The 22,017-nt window shown below is 39.7% G+C and overlaps 1 protein-coding gene across 10 annotated transcripts in view; it reads right to left on the bottom strand.

Moving 5' to 3' along the window:
• Positions 1-22,017, bottom strand: part of LOC311159728 (ankyrin repeat and KH domain-containing protein 1-like) — a 100,703-nt gene that overhangs the window by 69,262 nt on the left and 9,424 nt on the right. For all 10 annotated transcript variants that reach the window (XM_084215969.1, XM_084215976.1, XM_084215975.1 and 7 more), the window contains exon 2: positions 16,579-16,732. In XM_084215969.1, coding sequence (XP_084072095.1) covers positions 16,579-16,732 — 154 coding nt within the window. The remainder of the gene's footprint in view (positions 1-16,578; positions 16,733-22,017) is intronic.

A 22,017-nucleotide genomic window follows, 5' to 3' on the forward strand; every position in this document is an offset into this window, starting at 1 on the left:
ATATTACACACGCCTCTATAGAGGCCACCCTTTCCATCTCTTCATGGACTGATCACTGTTGCAGTTTAAGTCTGAAAAGAAAATATGGGACCTATTGTTTTTTACTGAGAACAGTCCAGAGTCATTAATTGTATGGAGAGGGTGATGCTTCTAATGCAAGGTTACATCTTAACACTGAAATGATGAAGAGCATGTTCTTAAGCAAGCCAGAAGGAAATGCCTTCAACCAACATAAGCTGCCATGCAAAGACTAAAAAGGTGAACTCAAAAATAGCTTGGACAGAATCACTGTAAAGCCTGTGCCTTCTAACAGCCTAAGAACAGTGGCCCTGAAAGCCACTATTTAAGGATATTCCTGAACAACAGACAACTGGAAGAATAGAGTGGAGAGACTTTCACCTGTACTGTGATGTTCCTGCTTTACCCTCTGCAGGGAAAGCAGGGCCACTGCAGGGCCTGCACATCTTCAGGTGAGAAAAGGCAGACACATCTTCACATCTCCTGCAGTGGGCAGCTCTCATCTGAACACCTGCTGCTGGAACCACGTGCCAGCTGTTCACAAACCCCACAGGAACAAGGCCAGCAGCACTACCCAACAATGGAAAAGGTCAATGACTGAACTGGGGGCCAGATAATGCCTGATGTTCCACACCTCAATGCCATATGACTGAACTATTTAAATTAGCCTGGAGTTGATTACAGAGGTGTATTAGAACAAGGAACTCACCTTTCAAGGGAAAAGTTTGCTCATCAGATACACACCTATGCTCCTATAACCAACACTCCCATTTCCTTGTTGACTTTCAGACTCATCAGGGTATTCCCACCTTGTAACTACCAAGGTTAGAGTTTTAAGGTAACCTGAAATGAGCTGGTAACTTCTCAGTGTGATCTGAATTCAACTAGTCAGAGATAGATACAGATATTGCCTCAGAAAAAAAAAAAAAAGGAAACACCAACAGGTTTGTGCCTTTGGAGAACACAGTTAAGTCCCTCATAGGACACACAGCCGGTGTCAACACGTCAACATACATATACTTTGAACATCAAAGGAGACTGCTCCAAGAAGATCAGCATATCCAAGAGATAATGTCCAATAATCTCCACAAAGCCCTGCAGATTCAATGGTGATTGTGTGCTTCCCCTGTCAGTTCCAGCACACTCACTGCATGTTCTAACACACAGTGGAGGACATTTACTTGTAACATGTCAAATTTATGCCCTCGTGTTCATCCCAAAGTCTAACTCAGCTTCAGTTTGTACAAAATCAGCTTGGGGTCCTTAAGGGCTTACACAGCCCAAAGACAAGTTGTGATGGAAATGTGGACAGCTTCAAAAGGCCCAAAGAAATACAAAATGCGAATTATGGCCCAGAAATGTGACTCTTATCTTTCTAACCCTATGTCAGGAATCTGCTCTAATCAGCCTGGTGTACAAGCAGCACCTCAAACAAAGTGAAGAGGGTTCCAGGAAGGAGAGGGGGGAACTTTGATTTGGATTCTTTACTGGAATCTCCATTCAGAGGAATTGAGAAGTTCTAGACTGTCCAAAGCCTCGTGCCAACAAGCAGTGACCCTACCAGAAGAGTCTCAACTCCAGCACATCACCCAGCTGCTACAGGACAAGAAGGCAACAAGCAGAACTGAACACATGCTGCTCTCTAAGGTGCCACGTGGCAAAGTTACACATTGCCTGTGTAACTAACAAAGTGTGCACTTGGCTCCTCTCTGATGATATCTAAGCATCTTCCCAAACACAAATTTCATATTAGATCAGTTTCAGAGCCAGTAAACCAAAGAAAAGCATCCCCCATTTGCTTGTAAAGAGTGGTCCAAAGCCAAACAAACCCAAAGGAAGAGTCATTTGCAAGTTTCACTGCATTAAGATACCTAATTTGCAGCATCAGAATGAAGGACATAAATATATTTACAATTTTTTGAATATATTTTAAATATTTACATCTAGCTTATTGTATGCTGATTGCTCAGGCTAACGTCCTCAAGGTAAAAGCCACATATTGAATAGTGCTCTTCAGGTAAAGAAATTAGAGAATACTAATAATTCAATCTAGTGCACTCATCTTCTAAAATTCATATGCTTTTAAAAACTTTCATATGAAGTGTTGTTAAAAAAAAATTAATTCACACTAAGCTAAAGAACATTAGAATTACAAGGAGAGTTTACTTGTAGTATAAGGAAAATAATGTGAGAGTACAGCCTGAGCAATGCCACTTGGGATTTTGGGGTATTTTTTTTGGAGAAAAGCATTATCCAGAATGCTTCTCCATTTTTCAGTGGGTCATTTCAACACTACCATTCCCAGGCATGGAACAGTTTGATATGGTAGGGATTATTTTAGCTTTGTTTTCTAAAACACTACAAAAACTACACTGAGGCTTTCAGTCTTTCCAAGCCAAGCACACGCCTTTGGAATCACTACCACTGAAAATCACAGTTATGGTCTGATTTCAGCTCAGCTCCAGAGCAATGAAAACTCACTGTACCTCCACCAGCCCTGCTGTATCTGCACTTCACTCAAGAAAATATCCTTTTATATACAGGTAATAGAAATTTTCACTAAAAACCTATTTTCCTGTCTTACCAAGCGCATGGCACAAACAGAACTCACTGGCTGCAATTCTTACTTTTCTTCTTCTCAATTAATATTTGGACATGCTAAATAAAATTCATTTAGCATGAAATTAAGAGCTACAGCTTGAGGGTTTTTTAAAGTTTATTAATTAGCATTTTACAATATTTCATGTGTCACCATCACAGTTACCCATAGACTTAAGAGCAGCTGAGTTCTCAATTGCTACGAATCATATTCCTGACAGCAAACTGCGATGCTCAAAAATGACATTTTCAGTGCAATCTGAAAAATCATGTTCAGATCATCTGCTGAGCATTTTCTGGCAAAAGCAGAAATTTATTATTCTGGACTGTATTTCATGGTCCTTATCTCAAAATATCCCTTCTTCACAAATCCACTCTCTTAAACATAATAGGAATTCACCCACAATATTCACAAGTGAAAGGGAATGCTTGAAAAAAAAGGAAAAAAAAATCTGAAAAGCCATTCCAACATACACACAGCTTGGAAGAAAACTTCTCCAAATTCCAGCTCCCATTTTTCACTTACTCAACACTACAAACTCTTAATATTACACTTGCATTTACATCTATTTCAATGCACTTGTGGGAACAGGAGCCAGCAATCTCCACCACATTCTCTCCCCTTTCCAGCATGGCAGCTGTAGCAGTGAGATTTTCGTTATCCAGAATCAAAAGCCAGGAAGTATTTCTCCAGCTACAGTTAGTTCTTACTGTTATTTCAGTAACATTTTGATGGCAAGGGTTCCTTTTTGAGATCATCTCCTTTTTACATTAGTGTGTTTAAATATCTCACACTCTGAAAGCTAATTTTAAATTCCACACAAACACAAATCCTTGATTAACTAGTCAATATTCATTAACATTTCTTTTGAGAAATTAGGTTCATTAGGTATCAATTTATAAATTTAGATTTCAATTTAGTCTCACGTCACTTCAATAAGGGTTACCTAATCAGGGAATTCACTACCTCAGCCACCAACTTCCATTTTCAGTAAAGCTTGGAAGCCCAGTAAATAAAATCAGCAATGAAAAACAGCTTTATATAGACTTAAAGATGTTTCCAGAAAAATCCCAATCCTCCCAAATAGTCTGAAATTTCATTTAATTTCTCTTCACCAACCCCATCCACCCCATTCCTTTGTTTTCAGAATGCAAGAAAGAATACAGGTATTTGACAGATATGGAATACCAGACATATTTTAGCTTAGAACACTGAAATAAAAGATTGGTTTAAACCTTTTAGCAAAGATTTGTTAACATATGAGAGGGCAAATAGGACAGAATAATACCAGAAAAATTATCCACATACCTACCTCCTCAAAACTCCTCATCTTATTTAAAATCCTGACCATGCCAGACTTTGCTACAGCAGAACTCCCAATTTTTCTGTCAGTTTGATTTTTTCCCAAGCTTTCATTAGGCATCCATTTTCTCCCAGGTATGAACACTAAGTTACCTTTTCTAAAGCTAAAATAACATGAGCTTTTTTATGCCAATCTAACATTTGGCCACTTCCAGAAGGATGACTTTCTGCTCCTCCTCTCCCCATGTTTCCCCCACTGTCCTCACACTGGGGAAAAGAAGGAGGAGTTTTCTCTCAGGCCAAAATAATCTGACCAGCAAAAGGTCTTTTTAAGTACCACCAGAACTGGTGAGAGGAGAGAAAACCATGCAGGAACAGGAAATTAGTGCCTGACTAGGACAGCAAACAGCCACTAAACCACCTTACCCACCTCACACACCTTCCCATCACTCATTCACAATGCTTGTTCCTTAATCCAGGATCTTTATAAATTATAAAGAAATTGAACCTTTCACTTTTTTAAGATTTTGTTTCTATTAAATCTCTATTAAAGAAACAATTGCCTTACTACAAGGCAACAAGTTTCCAGATGCAACCCTCAACACTGCTGACCCCTTACAGGAACAGGACTTCCAGACACACTCATCACATATGTGCAAAAAATTGTGCTGATCACTCAACCCAATGCACTTTGACCCCATACATATTGCATGTAGTTTATATGGAAGCATCATGAATTACTCTGGGGTCATGATTACAGATGTACTTCAGCAGCAGCAAACAGCTTTTCCACCCATCTCACTGTGGCTGACCATCTGGGAGGGAGTTCTGACTCTTGGGTTACCTTGTGTTTTAAAGCAGCAACTACAATCAGGACAGAAGCAATATTACAGTGAAAACAACTGCCAGTTGTGTCTGAGAATAACTATTTTGACCAGTTTCACTAAATTGTTGGGGTTTGTTCTGGTTTGGTTTTTATTTTTTTTTAATAAAAAAAGCACTCTTGACCACTGGCAAGTAAGACCTTCTTCCCAACCTGCTTTTGATTACAAGAAAATATAAGATTTGAGAAAGATATTTAAAACACAGTACTAAAGTTAATTCAAATTATAAAGGAAAAGAATGGGATTAAACAGTGGTTTATCTACGTGACTCTGAAAAACCTGAATTTGTTTTGGTGCTTTGCTGGGATTACATGGGAGTTACACTGGATATCACAGTTAAATAGGAGCTTAGCACTTCGTTTTAAAATTTTTTTGAATGACCAAGTCAGGGATTTTTTTTTTTCCAACCCTTAACACAGATAAAAGCCAGCAATACACACCCAGAAACATTTGCCACAGCAGCAAAACCACAGCAAACTACCTGGGTGCCCAATACATTTTCCCTTGCCGGTCCTCCCTTCCTTGTTATCTCCTCCTGCCACAAACCCTCCACACCTTCCCCAGGGCTGCAGCACCAGAGAGTGTTCAACTCCATTTTATACTTAGAGATTTAAAACAAACACTCTTCTGGTTGTATCCTGCCCGCCAGCCTTGCTGTGATTAGCTAAGGGAAAACTTCAGCCACGGCAGAATTGTTCTCCTGCCTTTGTTTGGCTGTGAACTGGACACAGTTAAATGGCAGTGTCAGCACATCTCCCGAGCTGGGCAGTCACCTGCCCCCAGCCTGCCCAGCAGAGCGGGAGCACACACATCCCAGTGCACCCCAGAGCATCCCAGTGCACCCCAGAGCATCCTGGCCCATTCCAGTGCACCCCAGGACATCCCAGAGCACCCCAGGACATCCCAATACATCCCAGTGCTTCCCAGTACATCCCAACCCACCCCAGCACATCCCAGCCCATCCCTGTGTCGGGCACGGGGAGCTGCTGTCACCCACCCAGTGCCCTGCCAGAATCACAGGAGCTTCACTCAAATTCTGAGCTTTAGATATCAGCTCAGACACTCCTATACAAGGAAGAGAAGGAAGAATCTGATTGCTCCTGGGTGCTTATATGAAGTAGTTTTAAACCCCTAAGTCACTCTTGGGAAATTTATTTTAAGGTAAGATTGTAATGCATACAATATTTACCCACACACCTACAAAGGTGGGGTCCTGGTTTTGCATGGGATGCATTTATGGAAGTGATGCAAACTTGCAAGTGATGCAACTTGCTAAATGATCCAGAAGCAGAACTTATGACCTCTGTAAAGAAAGCTACACATTTTTACTTTGTGCCATCAAATATGGAAAAATGTATCATTTATTTAATTATTTTACAGAAAAAATATCACAGCTATTGGTTGGCAATTATTCTTCATTTCCTGGTTCTTCCTTTCATGGCTTATCAGAGAGAAATGTTTCCTCATTTCAAGTCTGACAATTGCTTGGCTCCAAGAATCTGACAGAAAGAATCTGACATGTCAAAGAGCTAAGACTGCTAGTAACATGGGAAGGAGGAACCTGGAAATGGCCCTGCCCACTGTGGGAGGATAGGGAGCAAAGAAAGACCTCACATATCCCTAGAAATATCAAGAGAAGAAAAAAAATATTCACACTGAGTAAGGTGCACAGAATTCCTGTTCTTGACTTCTAGCATTCTAACTCAGCTCAGTATTTCATTTCTCACCCTCTTTAGGGCTTGTGGCCCTTGAAAACAAGTTACTTTACAGACACTACCACCTATTTAGTGGGACAAGGGGTTGACAGCAGATTTACTTTCTGCTTTTTGAGTAACCTAAAGGAAGGGAAAGTATCACACCCCTGTGGAGACTGACTCCAGGATATGACCCCCCTGCACAACAGAGATGCAGGAAGGCAAGAACTCAAGTAACCTTTGAGTGCTATTTATAGACAAACAGCCCACTTGAACCCTTCTCAAAGTTTGTGGCAGTCAGTGGCAAACTGAGCCCCAATGGGCTGTAATTGCCTTTCTGAATCACAAAGCAAGCCTGACTCAGTACAGTACCCAGTGACTATCTGGATAAAGACATTGAAAATACTACATTTTCAAGCAAAGATCTAGGAGCAAATTGAGTGCCAGTAACATCACTGAGCTAACACAGAAGCCCACAGAGTTTTAGCCCCCACTTTATGCTAATTATGTATGGCAAAGCAAGCCAAAATACTGACTATTTTCAGAGAGTGATCAAGTGCACCACGTCTTTAAAAAAACAATCACCACACTAATAGTGTATAGCACAGACCAGTGTATAAATTCATGTCTCAAACTGAACACTTGAGAAACTCTTCATGAAACCCTCTCCTCTGCCTAAAATGAACCACAGCCTTTCAGTGTGCTGCTATCATTACATACATGCTGCATAACAAAAGATCCTGAAAGTAAAACCTTTGAGAATGCCACAATAGATTGGAGTACCAAACTACCAAAAATCAGGATGCTACAGAAGAAGAAGAAAAAAAATCACAGAATTTATTTTACCATGACCCAACTTGAAGAAAGAACACACCCATCTACAGCTAGCACCCCTCTACAAGAACATCCCATGAGAGGTCATCCCATCTATTTATTTTTTTCAGCATCCTCTTGCAGTTTTAAAACCAAAAGAGAAGAGATGTATTTTCAGCCAGCTCCATGTCTCTGTAGCTCTGGTGCATCAGATGGGAGATTATGTCCATCTGTGGTCACAGAATCCAATATGTGGCACCACACAGAGCAAGTTCTACTGACTTTTTCAGAGCACTGAGAAGTGCACAGAGAGAAACTGTAACAAGCAGGAATCCAGTGGAGGGAGTTGCTTCCAATAGTGTGTATGGAAAAGTCCAGCCAATTAAGGTTCCACCACAGCTAACTTCTTTCACTATTTCCTCCAGGTCTTTGCTCCTAATCTGTGTAAAGACTAGAATAAAGTTGTTCTACCTCTTGCTGTGTCTCTGCTGCTGGGGAGGATCAGGTAGTGGGTGCTCCTGCTGTTAAGTGAAGGCTGATAGCCAAAAGCACAGCCACAGTGCAAGTTTATCCTTTTCTCATTAGCAAATCTTCCCACTCTCCCTCCAGAGACTTCCAAAACATGCTGCCTCCTTGGTTTTAGACAAAGCCAGCTGGAAGTCAGGCCAGGTTGGTTAGAACATTCTTGCTTGCTGTGGTCTTCCTCTTGCTACTCAAAAGCCAACTAATTCTTTGAAAGCAAAGACACAATTTTAGCCTTTATGATGATTCTGAGTTGAGAAGGTTTTTTTAAAGGACATATTGAAACACAAGTGTCAGAAAAAAAAAATATACACACACATACACAGGAATAGTCAACTGCACACACAGGAACAATCAAATGCACAAATATGGAATCATTTGTTATAGCTCTTCAGAAAAGTAGTGGTACATTTAAAGACAAATTCAACTTGCAAACCAAAGGCAAAAGGCAGACAACAAATGGAGATGTATAAACAAAACACAGCTTGCAGGACAGATGAAATAACACTCCTCTCTCCATGCATCAATAGAGCTCAGCTTCAGTAACACGACTCATTTGGGGCAAAAAGTTATGAAGAAGAGAGATCACGTACAGAGACTCCAGAGGAGAACAAGAACAGATGAAAGTCTAAAGAACATGAGTTAAGGGCAGAAAAAGGTTAGATGCTACTTAAAAAAAAAAAAAAAAACAAAAACAAAAACTGAGGGTGATATGAGTCTGCAAATCAGCTCTAAGGATGGCTGCACTGGAACACTGAACATGAGCTGCATTAAACAAGCAGTCAAAGCCACTAAAAACCACTCACTGCTTTATTCCATATTTCTTCCTTCCCTCACAAAGCTCTTCCAAAGGAAGCAGCTCAGTGTTCCCTTCACCCTTGAGTTACATATTTCTGTACATAACACTCAGGACTGGCAGTCCAAAACACCTTCTCATCCCAAGGACTGCAGTGGGCTTGGCATGCTCTGGAGCTTCCAGCACTGGAGATTGTCTGTCTAACCAGTTCCTAAAGCCACCCATCAGGAATGGCACAAGCACAGCTGAATTTGCCTGGGGAGAAGGCAGAGAAGAAGATAAAACTGAATCTACAGAGACTTTTTTCAGCCAAATTTTTGAAAAACTTTTAAGAAGCTGTGCAGAATTTCAGAGAAAGGTGATGCCTAAGTGACAAGTTAACAATTCTTGGTTTGGAAGCAAGTTTTATTACACAGGGGGAAAAGTCCCTGAGGAGCTGCACTGTGCATTTTGCTCCCACTGCAACTACTTTCCTGATGAATACAACCAGGACAACTTTCTGCAATACAATAACTTTTTATCATATCCTAGTATGGATTGTATCTTCAATTTTATTTAAATAATTCATATTAAATTTTATTTAAAGAAGTGATATTCACAAAGAATATAACCTGCCTTTTTGTGCAAGATGTTTAATGTATTACAGCTCATTTTAAATTTAGGGGTATAAGTTCTTAGCTTTCAAAGTAAGGTCTGTAAAACAGCCCAAAATTTATAGCAGGAAACTAAGATGCTCGTATCCCACTATAAAAAAAGCCACTTGTTTACATAAGCAGGATCAAAGATAAGTGGCAGTATATTTCACATGTTTTGTTTTTCATTGATCTCGTGAAACCTAGCTTGACTTTCTAGAAATAAGCAAACTTAAATCATTTGTGCTATGCATATACTTTATTACCATTTGTTTTCTTAAAAAGTTGCTTATAATTACTTCCTAAACATACAACAGTAACATTTTGTCAAAGTTGAGTAAACAATTTTTAAAAATCAACCAATTCATGTGTTACACTGCAAAGTATTGATGACTCAGTACATCTGTTACTTCTGTAAAAGATCCCAAATATTTGCTAGGATTATAGAACTGTCAGAAGTGTTATAGACAGATGTGTCATAGCCCACCCCAGGAGGTGTCCCCAGACCCAGAACACGACCCAGAGTGTTTTGGCAGCAAACAGCCCTGCTCCACTGCAGGGACTCCCCACAGGACACTTCCCTCAGCTCCAGGAGGTGTGGCTCCACATCCTGGCTCCTGACCTGACTTACCAGTTAGTCCAGTATGGAGCAAGTGCCTGGCACTGGTTACTGCCACCACGCTTGAATATTAAGCTACAAAAAATTTTAAAAAAATCACAAAAAGGGAAATCTGAAAAACTGTTTCAGATTCAATCATCTGCACACCCCAAAGCATCCAGCCAATATCCAAACTCTCTTTTGGATATTTGGATAACACTTCTGAACTCTGATTTTATCACCATGTGCTAAGGAAACTACATGACTGACAAATGCAGACAACAACAACAAAAAAGCAAATATAGATTTCAAGTCAGTGTAATTGAGGTTTTTTTAATAAACTACTAAGACTCTTCTTGCAGAAGATACAAGCAAGAGATTGAGGCTTGTCTACCTTCTCACTCCTTCCTCACTCTCCTGACACATTTCAGGAGAAGAGTCGCATTGTGGTGAACTCAAACTTCCAAAAGCAGTAACTGCTTCATTTCCCACAGCTCCCATCTTGGCTCCCCTCCCTCCCAGCATCCCAAGGACAGCACCACAGCCACCTGCTGGGAGGAGGCAGGGACACAGAGCAAAGAGAACAACTCTGCACCAGGAACATCCAATCTCCATTCAGGCACTACACAGGACTGGCAATAAAGCACTGCTGCTTTTCTCCTGCCCAAACTCTCCCTACATTCCTTTTGGCTGAAGTTACTCCAAGTACTAATATAAGAAGTCCTGAAATCAATAGTGAATGGAAAAAAGTTTTTAACCAGCAATAATATGTTTCCCATATTGGAACAAAAGAGCAAAGGGTGTTTTATCTTAGAGAAGAATCCAGCTTGCATGAAAAATAAAATACAGCAGAAAGAAAATAGAAAGGAGAAGTTCAGTTAATAAAAACTATATCCAGAACTGAAAAAATCTTGTTAAAAGGAGGATTGCACAAATTGTTTATGGTACAATCATTAAGAAATTACTGATTACTTATGACTACCACTGACACACATACACATATATATATAAATATGTGGCAACTTGAGAGATTGAGGAGAATCCTAGTCAATTTTTATACATTACAAAGTAAAACTGGTAAGTCTTTGTCTCGTCTCTTCCCACTCCCCATTCCCTCTGAAGAAAGGTTAAAATCATCTTTGCCAAATAATTCGAGAAGCAAAGCTTTTAGAGCTGGTAAGGTAACTTAGCCATCTGATATCTAAAGGCAGCAATTTAAGTGTTATGACAATGAGATTGTTCTTCACAGCAACATCCATCTGGAAAACAGCTAAAAAATATGAAGCTGATACATTTAACACACTGTCAAAGCATAGAAGTTAATTTGACTAAGAGCAGGATTAGACTAGACTTTTCTAATCTAAAAGCCTACTAGAATAGAAAAAATATTTAAATCATGCAAAATCTCAGAGAGATATAATATTAATAATTCAATTACATGCACTCAATTGAGTTTATCCAACTTACTCAAAAGCACAACAAATCTCTGTGTTTCACATACCATATATTCCTTCCAACTCTGAATCTTTAGATGGTGAAGAAAGAAAACGAGTAAATCATTGTAATGTACCAATATCTCAAAAGGCAGAAGTTTTCCAGTGAACAAGACAGTGGTGATTTCAGTGGCAGGGCTGCTTTGATCTCTAAAGAAACACCTACAATGGAGCCTGTTCAAACTGTCCTAGTGAAAACTGTTTCCCTTATTTGGTCTGTATACCATGCCCATGGAACACCAAGTATTTTAGATCAAATTATGGTGAAAAGCCTTTCTTGGTTTACAATCAGTCACAATAACTGGACTCAGGTAAGATTTTGGCCATGTTGAAGGAGGCTGAATACACTTCAAATTTGATATTGCAATGTTTTTACAATAAAATTACACCTTTACTCAAATTCCAGCAATCCTCTTTGATTCCACACACACACCCACACACACACACACACCCACCCAAAAAGATCCTGCTTCTCTTTCTTTATGTCAAAACACCAATACAGATCTAGGTATGCATTTGCTGCATTCCACAAGCACAGAGGTGCAACCAATAAAATGACAAACATGAATCTGTTTCCTGCAGACCCTCATTTGTATAGTTTCAAGTGGAGCTCGGACAACCCTTCAGTTTCTAATGCCCCCTTCATTTAAATCACAGCCTAGTTACTCCTCAGCCCTAAGAAAAGAAACACCAAGTTCACACATGAATCTTATTCATCATAAATATGAATCAAAGAACATGATCAAAGAATTTCTCTAGCCCAGTCTCTGTCACTTTCTGTGGATTCCCTCAGATGCAGGATGAAAGCAAGCTGTGCCTCTCTGGCACTGTTCTTTTAGACCACAGCTCACTCCCTGGTAACCCCTGTTGTTAGTGAATAATGAATGGGTTAGATCACATCACAGGAGAAAAAAAAAAAGAAAAAAGCAGGTTTGGTCAATAGGTTGGCAAATGAGTAAATAGAAATATACATATATAGAGGAAAGCACTCGATTCCACAATTGCTGAATCTACTCTAACCTTTCAGTTAATCCTAAAGCAGGCAGATTTCATCTGGGCTCATTCATATCTGTGTTCTGTATTTCCACTAAGCAGGTGATCTCTTCCACTTTTTGCCTTTCCCAGTTCCAAAATACACAACCTATTCCCCCCACAACCACCCTACCAGCTTTTCCAAAGAGCAGTACCAGGCCCCCATGCCTGAATGAGCTACTGAAATTCACAGGTATAAACAGACACACATTACTAGAATTCGATTTCTCTTTCACCATTTACACTACAATTAATCCCTCCAAGTCCCAAAAACAGCAAACCATTTGTGAGGGTCTCCAGCCACCCTTAATACTGTATTTCATCAGAAAAGAAGGATAACTCTGCTCCTTGTTTGAACATAAGAATGGACTATTCACATGTTTCATTAAACAAACCTTTGGCTCAACATTCTCCCTCTCAAAATATTTTCCTCACAAGCCTCTTTGCAAACAATAGTGGGAGTCCTGAAAAACTCACTGCTTACAGAACTACTCCCTGTGTAGATACAGGAACATCATGTCCCCCAAAGGCAGCTGAAGTTTCTTTACCACTTTCTTCTGCATCTTTTTTTTGATGCTTCATTGTCAAAGTGTTTCAACATTCAGATTGAGAAGGAACACACTTAAAATCTCTGCTAGAAGGGACACAGGAACTCAAGCTATTTCCTCAAGTCAAAAAGCAGTTCAGTAACACTCTATTTCACTTCCCAGAAAACTCAGCCAAACCATGCTGAAACACTATCAACAGGGTATTTTAACTGCAGGGATTAACATTTTGACATTTCACAACTTTCTGCAGAAATCTGTGCTTTCGCTGCAGAATACACCAAATGGGCGCCCAGGATTTTTATTTGGCCGTGTGCCTGAACCAACACCTTTCTCTATCCTCAAAAACAACCTGCAGAAAGACACTGCACAACACAAGAGAGTCATTTCCCCTTCCTGATGCCGATACAAGTTGGGAACAGAAAATGAAACGGGTTTAACCTGTTGGAATTTTCCCACTTTGCCCTTTCGCCAACACATGTCGAGGACCCACAAAGAACTCACCAAGAAGAACAAAAGCTCTCAACACTCCAACCATTCATTCCCAGTAGCAAAGAGCTCTCATCTCCAGCTGTTAAATTCTGCCCCTAAAAAGGGCATTTAATAGACTGCCTTTCTGAAGATCCACACAAGAATCATGACTCTTCAGAGCTGAAATATTATTTTAAGAAACCCACAGTACCCTAATTAACAGTGGAGTGAAATGTTTCTAGTGTAGAATAGGACTCCACTCTCGGAATACTAATAGTCTGTTTAATTACAGCTTGAAAAATGGAAACATCCTCCGAGCAGGATGGTTCTCATTCCATAGGTTATTCTACCTATAAATCCCTTCTCTACTAATAGGGGTTAAACTAAAGGAAGATATACAAGACTTGGTTTGTTTAGGTTAAAACTTGCCAAACAACACGATTCAGTTGTTTCATTTATCTTCAGTTTCTGAAGGTGGAAACAATTGATATTTACAATGGTGTCTTGGTCTCCAGATTGTAGAACTATTTTTTTAAAATAATACAAACACTGACAGTTGTTTAAAGGTAATTGTTCATCAATAAAGTGATAAAGTGCCTGTTCCTTCACAGAATAAAGTATGGTTGTCTAAACTGAAGCTAATCAGGCAGGTTTTCAGAGAAAAACAAGATATCTGTGTTTGTGTGCACATGGATATGTACATGCGTGTAATTGCTGCTATGTCAAGGTGGGTGAGACACAACCCTCTTGCTAGAAATTTGGCTTAAGGCTCTCACCTTCAACATCCACAATCCTTGAAACAGAATAAGCAAGTCAAATAAGCAAGTGAAAAAATATCCAGCACTCTCATGGTGGGTAAATACAACCTACCAAAACATCTTCAAGAAGTTCAAATAACCTCTGGCTTCTACACTTGCCTGTGCAGCAGCTCTCAAATCAAGACAGCTACTTACAAACAAAACACAGCTCCTACAAATCACACAGTACACAATAGTTGAAAACCACTTCTGCACAAGTACTTTGAAGAACAATATCCCACGTGGCTGCAGTTGCTAGAACTTACCTCCCAGAACTAATAAACAACACGGCCATGTGAGATCAGAGTATTAAAGGATTCAAGAAGAATGAGCAAAACTAGTTTTGCAAGTCATACTCATTAAGATCCTAATGACACATCCACAAACCTGGCACATGAGAAACCCTAAGAAATCCAAGACACTGAACACAAGATTGATTTTCTTCACCTATATGTAAGGTGGAATCAAGCCTCTCACAGGGGCATCATCACAACCAAGGCCAAGCTCTGCCTGGAAACTACAGACAAGGCTTTAAATGTGTCTGAGCCATAGTTCTGCCATCTACCTTTCCAAGTTATCCTTAATGCTGAGGACTGAACTGTGACTAAAAGAACAGCAGAAATCACTTGCTTTTGCCAAACTGCAAAAGAATACAAACATCCAACATTAGACTGCCATGATGGAAGCCTAGAAGCTCACTCAGGGTTAAAAAGGGTATTTTCAGACAAACCAGGCAGATAAATCCAGTGAAGATATTAGAACATCTCCCAAAACCACTAACTTCTTTTTCAATCACTGTCAAATTATGGCTTTTATTAATGAACTACCAGATTCACAGCATCTTCTTTAGGTTAGCCTGTTATTTTTAGTATTCCAATCCACAGTGGGAAATACAAGCACAGCTTAACTAGAGAACTTTCCCCAGAGTATTTTCACTCTTTTGATCTCACACATTCATCAAGTGGCATTAATTTTGTCCAGTCTTTCTAGAGAGGGAGATTAAGTCCTCAAACAAAGGCACTTCCTTTTTTATTTGCTCTTCTTTCCAGATTCCTTCTGCTCTGCTCATGTACTTGGGAAAACCAAGACATGAAAAACTCAGCTAAAAAACAAATTATCTAATCTTGGGGACAAATACCCAACTACTGCTTAGAAATCTAAGTACAGCAGGTACTACAAGCAGCAAAGGTACCTCCTGAATATGTCAAATACTGTGAGATCCCTGTGAGCACTGCAGCCCCAGCACTGCCCCATAACACCAGTCAGATCCACCAGCAATTTATAAAGCCAGAAATAGGCTTTAGGACACAGCAGCCACCAGGTACATGAGAGGAACTGATTTGCATTTTTTAAAGTGCTTAAAAAGGGACTAACTATTATTCAAATTCACTTAGTGCATGTAGTATCCCAGGAACAGCCTGTCTTCCCCACAAAACAAAGTCTGGTCCTCAAGAGTTACAGCAGATAGGCTGCTGCAATTTCCTGCAGACAAAAGCTGTGCTGTGTTCTAAGTTGGGTTTTTCCAAATCCAAAATGCAAAGAGAACCCAGATCCCAAATCTCTGCCCCTTTTGCTTCCTTAGAATAAAATTCTCCTTTAAGACTATACACAGTTTAGCATCTACACACCTGCAAATAAGTGCTATTTTATGTAGCTCCTTAAGTGTTCCAAAGTAAGGTGTGAAAACTCCAATTTCAGCACACCACTACAAGACTGAGTATACACCCATGATGATCAAATGTGACTTGTTTCAAAGCAGGGGTTTTTTATCTTTTTTTCCCTTGGAATTTTGAAACTAACAAGTAATTTCCAAATCCATTACAAACAACCCAGTCACAACTTGTAGGAGGATTTGAATTAGTCAAGCTTTCACTCTAAAGCTAATACATGTAGAAGCAACTATGTTCATCAGGTCTGGTTCCAAAACAGAAATGTTTAATATGTATTTTCCAACAGTGATACCTCAGAACTACAGAATGCCAAAATGCTTTTGTGAAAGTTAAGACAGAGAAAAAAGTATTTTACCTGTAAATTTCTGGAGTAATGAATTAATAATTATATATTGACCAAAGCAGGAAAAAAGTCATTTTGGCAAGCCTACTTCCTTCTGTTCTCTCCCCATTAATTCTCCCTCTCATAATATATGCAATCTCAAGTCAATGAAATACTATTTAATTCAAATTAATTTTTCTAACTCTGTAAGTAGAGAAAGAGTGCACTAAGCAACCTGGAACACTTGTAAGAGTTATGAGCTTCTTTTCCATGTTCTGCTCATCATGGGAAATTTCCAGACTCCTGAACATTTCACTAGTTTCAAAATTTATGTGCTGCCAGATCTGTGTACAAGTCAGGTTCAGAAAAAGAACTACACAAGGAAAGTACCTGCTGCTTCCAGTAAGGCTTCTAGTCTTGCTTGTGTTTCTGGATCCACAGTTCTCAAGTCCGCACCTTCTGCAGCACTCGATAAGAATAACTCCGATGTGGTTTTGAGTACTGGGTTATCAAGATCTTCTTGGTCCAAAATAAATGATTCAACCTGTTTGCAAAATCAAAAAACAATTTTACCATTTTTGAAGCTTTAAAGTAAATCTAAAATATTGCCCCCCAAAAAAATCCCACAAAAATAATCTAAGTGTACTATCATAATTGTGTTTTAACTGCCAAGAACATAGAATGAAACTACAAAAATCATCTGGTCAACTCAGTGAAGAAGTAGTTAAAGTCACAAAATACAAAAACCCTGCATAAAAAAAATATTGCAAAAATTACAATTTGAAACACCTTAAATACAGCAAGGTCAACTCAGATAAAATACAGAATAAGTGTTATGCTTGTCTGCACAGTTAACCACCCAAGCAGGCAGACACAAGAACCTGTAGCATCTTTGCCACCAGAAGCTCAACTACCATGTTATTAATAAAAGCCACCAGTAATGACTGTGGCACAGCTGGACCTATCTGAGTGCCAGGGAAAGACAGAATGTTTTCCCAAGATGCCTTTCATTTCTCTTTTATAAGTACTTTCAACAGAGGTAGCACAAAGATTTTGTTTGTTTTGAGCAGGAACACAAGAATTGACCAAATCTCAACACCAAAACATCTGTTTCCAAGCTGGCACTCAGCATTACCCCAGTCTGCTCTGCTTTCTGGACAAGAACAGATCTGCAGAAGGATTAAGCAGGCAGGTATTCCAACCAAGCAGTAACAATGCTGTCCCACCAGTGCCCCACGTGACCTCCAAACACAAGCCCATGGAATTACTCAACATAACACACTGCAGTTTTATGACAGCTTGCCAGAGTAAACAAGGAGGATACCTGACTCACACTCTAAAGAGAGCAGAGCTGCATTTCAGAATCTCCCAAGCTCAGACATAATTCCCCCTATTTTCAGTAGTATTTTAAGACAAAAACATTATTTCATAATTAGATGTTGTCTGTTACCTGTACCAACACTATTGGTGCCTTAGATTTGCTGTAGAAATGAGACATTCCTGTTCAGCCACTGCTGCCCTCTCCCACTTCATACCCCAGTCTCATCTTCCTTTCTCAGTTTTCCCCAAAATACTTCATACTTCCCCCTATTTCTCTCACCCCAGCAGAAAACTACCATCTTGTTTCCCCTGGAAAAGGAAAATTTAGACTTAAAAAAAATAAATAAATAAAATCAGGCCATCTGCAAATTCATTAAGTGCTCCATTGTGTGAAAAACGTTAACAGGATCTGGGAGCAGCACAGAGCACTGCTATTCAAGAGCAACTTGGGTTCGTTCATTTCTTCCCCTTTTTGATATGTAAATGGCTGTAACACTATCCCCTGGTGTCCAAGCCAGCCCTATGTGCCAGGGAAATGCTCACATTGGAATATAATGGGAATCAGGGAGCAAGTATGACTTTTTAGGAACACTGAACTTGAGGCTCACATCACAGTGGATATCTGTGATCCCAGCCAGCTTACAGATAGCAGATCTTGTGTGCCAGGCACAAATATTAACAGTAAAAGCAGGCTCTCATTTGGGGCTCAGAGAAGCAAGATTTCTAGGTTAGTCCAAGCAACAGTCCTAAAATAAGAAACTGTCATTGCAAGAAAGAGTTGAACATTAAACAAGCAGAAAATCAGTGACCTAAACCAGTGATACATATTTTTATTACAAACAAAGAAGAGCTATTTACAACTCACAGCAAAATGCACCCCTACAGTAAGAGCCCCCTCAGCAGAACTTAAATTTCAGGTTAGTCCATAGCCAGCTTAAGGACTCCCTGCTTTCATGAGTTCTGATGCAAAACTGACTTCTGGGAAAATTCACCCTTACCTACAGGAGTACTTCAGGGTTTTTCTTTTTTTCCCACAAGACTACACAAGGCATTAATATGATGGAAATATTATTCCTATTGCAACATGTTTGTGTGATCTGGTGGAGGGCAGAAATTCCCACTGTGTCTACATGACCATTCATTATATACAGCTGAGAACTAGATACAAGAAATTTTATTAGATTCTTATGGACATTTTTCTTTGTCAACTACACCATTACATTTAACAGCAGTCCTCCCTTTTGAGGACATATCAAAAGGAGTAAAAATGTCACCTCCCACTGAAGCAACTGCACTTGAGAACAACAAACACTGCAGAAACACTCAGTGGCTCCTGGCAAGCCTTAGGGTTCAGCCTTGGGAAGAGCCAGGCAATCCTCAGCCAAGGGAAGCACAGCAGCCTTGCAGCAACCTGCCAGAAGCTGTCCTGCTGTAAATTCTAAACCTTCATGGTTTTGACACTTTGGGAAAGATATGGACCATTTTCTCCCTGACTGCTGCCAGCACAAGCTCACTAGGATCTATTTACTGGATTTTACAGGCAACAATCCACATCTTGAACCTAAATCAGTGTTAATTCACCATTTACAAATATTCAGCTTGCAAGGAACCTCTGCCCCCAACAGGGAATACATTTTGCTTACAGGAACCTCTAAATAAGTCTGTCTTTTTAACAATGATTGTGCAAACACTACTAATTGGAGTAAATTACACACACAGTTTTTACTTAAGAATACAAGTTGGGTAGTACTGGTGCAGTCTGCTCTTTTCACCACTCATTAACTCTTCCTGCCTTTCAGCTCTTCTTTAAATCAGCAACTGTACATCCAGAGACCTTGCACAATTAAAATCTCTCAAAAATTCTCACTTCAAATACAATACTTTCATCACAGTTTTGCATCATAGGAAGGCAGATGCTTTCATTATTACTGCACATTTTGAGCATCAATTTTTAGGTTTCATTTTGATTTTTAGTAAGAACTTAACAACATACACACAATAAAAATATATCTTGAGTATGAAAATACTGAAAATCCATATGCAAAATGTTAAAATAGTTGCACCACTGCCAGTCTCCCAGAATAAACTTCAATGTATTTTCAAGTCAGAATGTCTGACATTTCTGTAAATCAATGCAGTTTCTCAGACACTAAGACAAAGCTAGAGAGAATGAACAGTTGGATATCTTATCACTAATAGCAGAGTGAGAAATTACCTAATTGATCAGATGTCTCTTGTGAATGGAAGTGACCTACAATAATCACATATTATAATAATCTTTTTTGAAAAATCAAACTATCACAAATATATCAAACAAATCTGGCTTTTTAAACAAAAAATAAACTTCATTAAAAATCAAAAGCAGCAAATAAAAAATCCAAACATATTTCATATTAGCATTCCTGGAAGACATAATACACTGCTCATGTGGCAAAATTTAGGCACTCTGCTCTATCCTAATCAAATCTGCAGCAAAGTGATAGAGTAACCAGTCACTGTGCTATTTTTGGATTATTTTGCAAGCTGCTTTGGGCAGTTAATAAGCATCTTCCTTGGGAAGGCTCATTAGGAACACATGGATTCCAGATATTATTCTAACTGCCAAACCAATTTCACCTGCCCAGTCCAAACCCAAGAAGCTGCAGGGGACTGGAGGGCAGAGCTTCACCACCTCGTGTGTCTCCTGCTCTCCCACAGCAACCATGGCCCTCGCCTGAAGTCCTGCCAAGGACTGCAGCAGCCTGGCAGCTCTGCAGATCCAGTTACAGCCCTGCTGCCTCCCTCCAGAGCAGCTACATTGCAGCCATGTGGCCTCAACTCCATCAGTGTTTATATGATAACACCAGCACTGAGGTCACTGCAGGTCAGGGGGATGCAGAGGGACTTTGCAGGCACCAACATCCCCACTAACACTGGGAATTCTGGTGAGATGGACATGACGTGCAGGGTTACAACACATTTCTAATATTAAATCTAAACTGATCTTCCTTATGTTGCACTACTGCAAAGTACTTTTCCCAGAATAGCTTGGACCAGCTCACAAATAGCCTGCTCCTGACAGGCTACAGAGGATGGAAAAGCTTCCTGGGTAGCTGTAGGTAGCACTGTTCTCTCCTCCTCCTGCAGGCAAGGGCAGCAGCAGAGACAGCTCCTTCCACCTTCCATTTCTGCCACATTAGTGCTCCTGGGAAAACCATCTTTACAAAAAGTGTTGATAGGAAAGAGAAAGGTGCTGTTAAATTATTTCCTTGAACTTGAATTTTCCAGGAACCCCTTGAGCTATGAACACTTATTTTGGGGTAATACTCATTGCTCTGTTTGTGAAGTATTTACAAATAATAAGGACCCAAGCTCTTGACTTCGACTCCTAAACTCCTACTTTTTATGCAAACAAATGACTGCCTGAATTTCTCTTTTGTGTTAGGAAACCATTCCTTATTACTTCTATAATTCCATTTGGACATTTTCACCCCATAATTAACAGCATGTGCAGTGCTGCATTAGGAGAAATGCAATAGAGAAAGTTCTTGTGGATTTTTCAAAAAACCCCAACCTCTAACAGTTTATGTTGTCATGTCCTTTATTAAACTGAATGCCAATATTGGATTAATACTTGCAATCCTGCCCTAAATTTTTGGGGAATAGTGACAGGACACAGCACCAAGAATGAACTTAATTTTGTATTTCAACTTTAACATCAAACAACTGTAAATTCCACATATAAAGGATGCCAGCTATCCAAATCATTAAAAATAATCATTCCAAGAAGCAAGTAAAGTGAATGACTTTGTCCTTGACATGATACTCTTATATGCTCCCTGCAACAATTAAGTGCAGCACAACTCCCTTGGTGTGGACTTAAATCCAACAAAAAGCCTGGTTTTGATTTATCAGAGAATGCACTTTTCAACATTCTTCCCCTGGCAGCCCAGCCAAACATCTTTGCACCTGCTTAAGGTACTTTCCTGCACAACCATTTCAGTTTCAAGAGATGGAGTGAAGGAAGAGGAAAAACCACACACTAATGTGGGTATTTTCACAAAACCTTTCAGTGGGGTCTCAGGACACTGTCCTTTCTTGGCATATCAAAGCTACAGAAAGAAAATAAACATTTCAGGGAAGTACTCTATAGAGTCAGTACCTAGAAACAACATAGAATCAATGGGAACATCAATTCAGACATAATTAATTATATAAAACCATACCCACCCTGTTTGGCTAGAGCTGTAATTTCTGAAGGCAGTTTATTCCATTAAAAAATAAAAGTTCCAGTCCAAGAAGACAGAAGCCACTATGACCTGTGAATCACCGAGAGCATTATCCAGCACTATGGATGCTGTGATTACACAGTACCCTGCCAGCCTGGGGGGTACAGGGTGCTCTGGGTTCTTACCACCTCAATGGGGAGCATAAAGTACCTGGAGCATCCTTTCCAGTCACTGCTCACCTTGTGACAGGTCAGGCAGCTCTCACTTTCACAGGTCACTTTAACACATCAAAAAGGGAGAA

The sequence above is a fragment of the Fringilla coelebs genome (assembly GCF_963513975.1).
Source record: "Fringilla coelebs genome assembly, chromosome: 15".
Classification (NCBI taxonomy): Eukaryota; Metazoa; Chordata; class Aves; order Passeriformes; family Fringillidae; genus Fringilla; species Fringilla coelebs.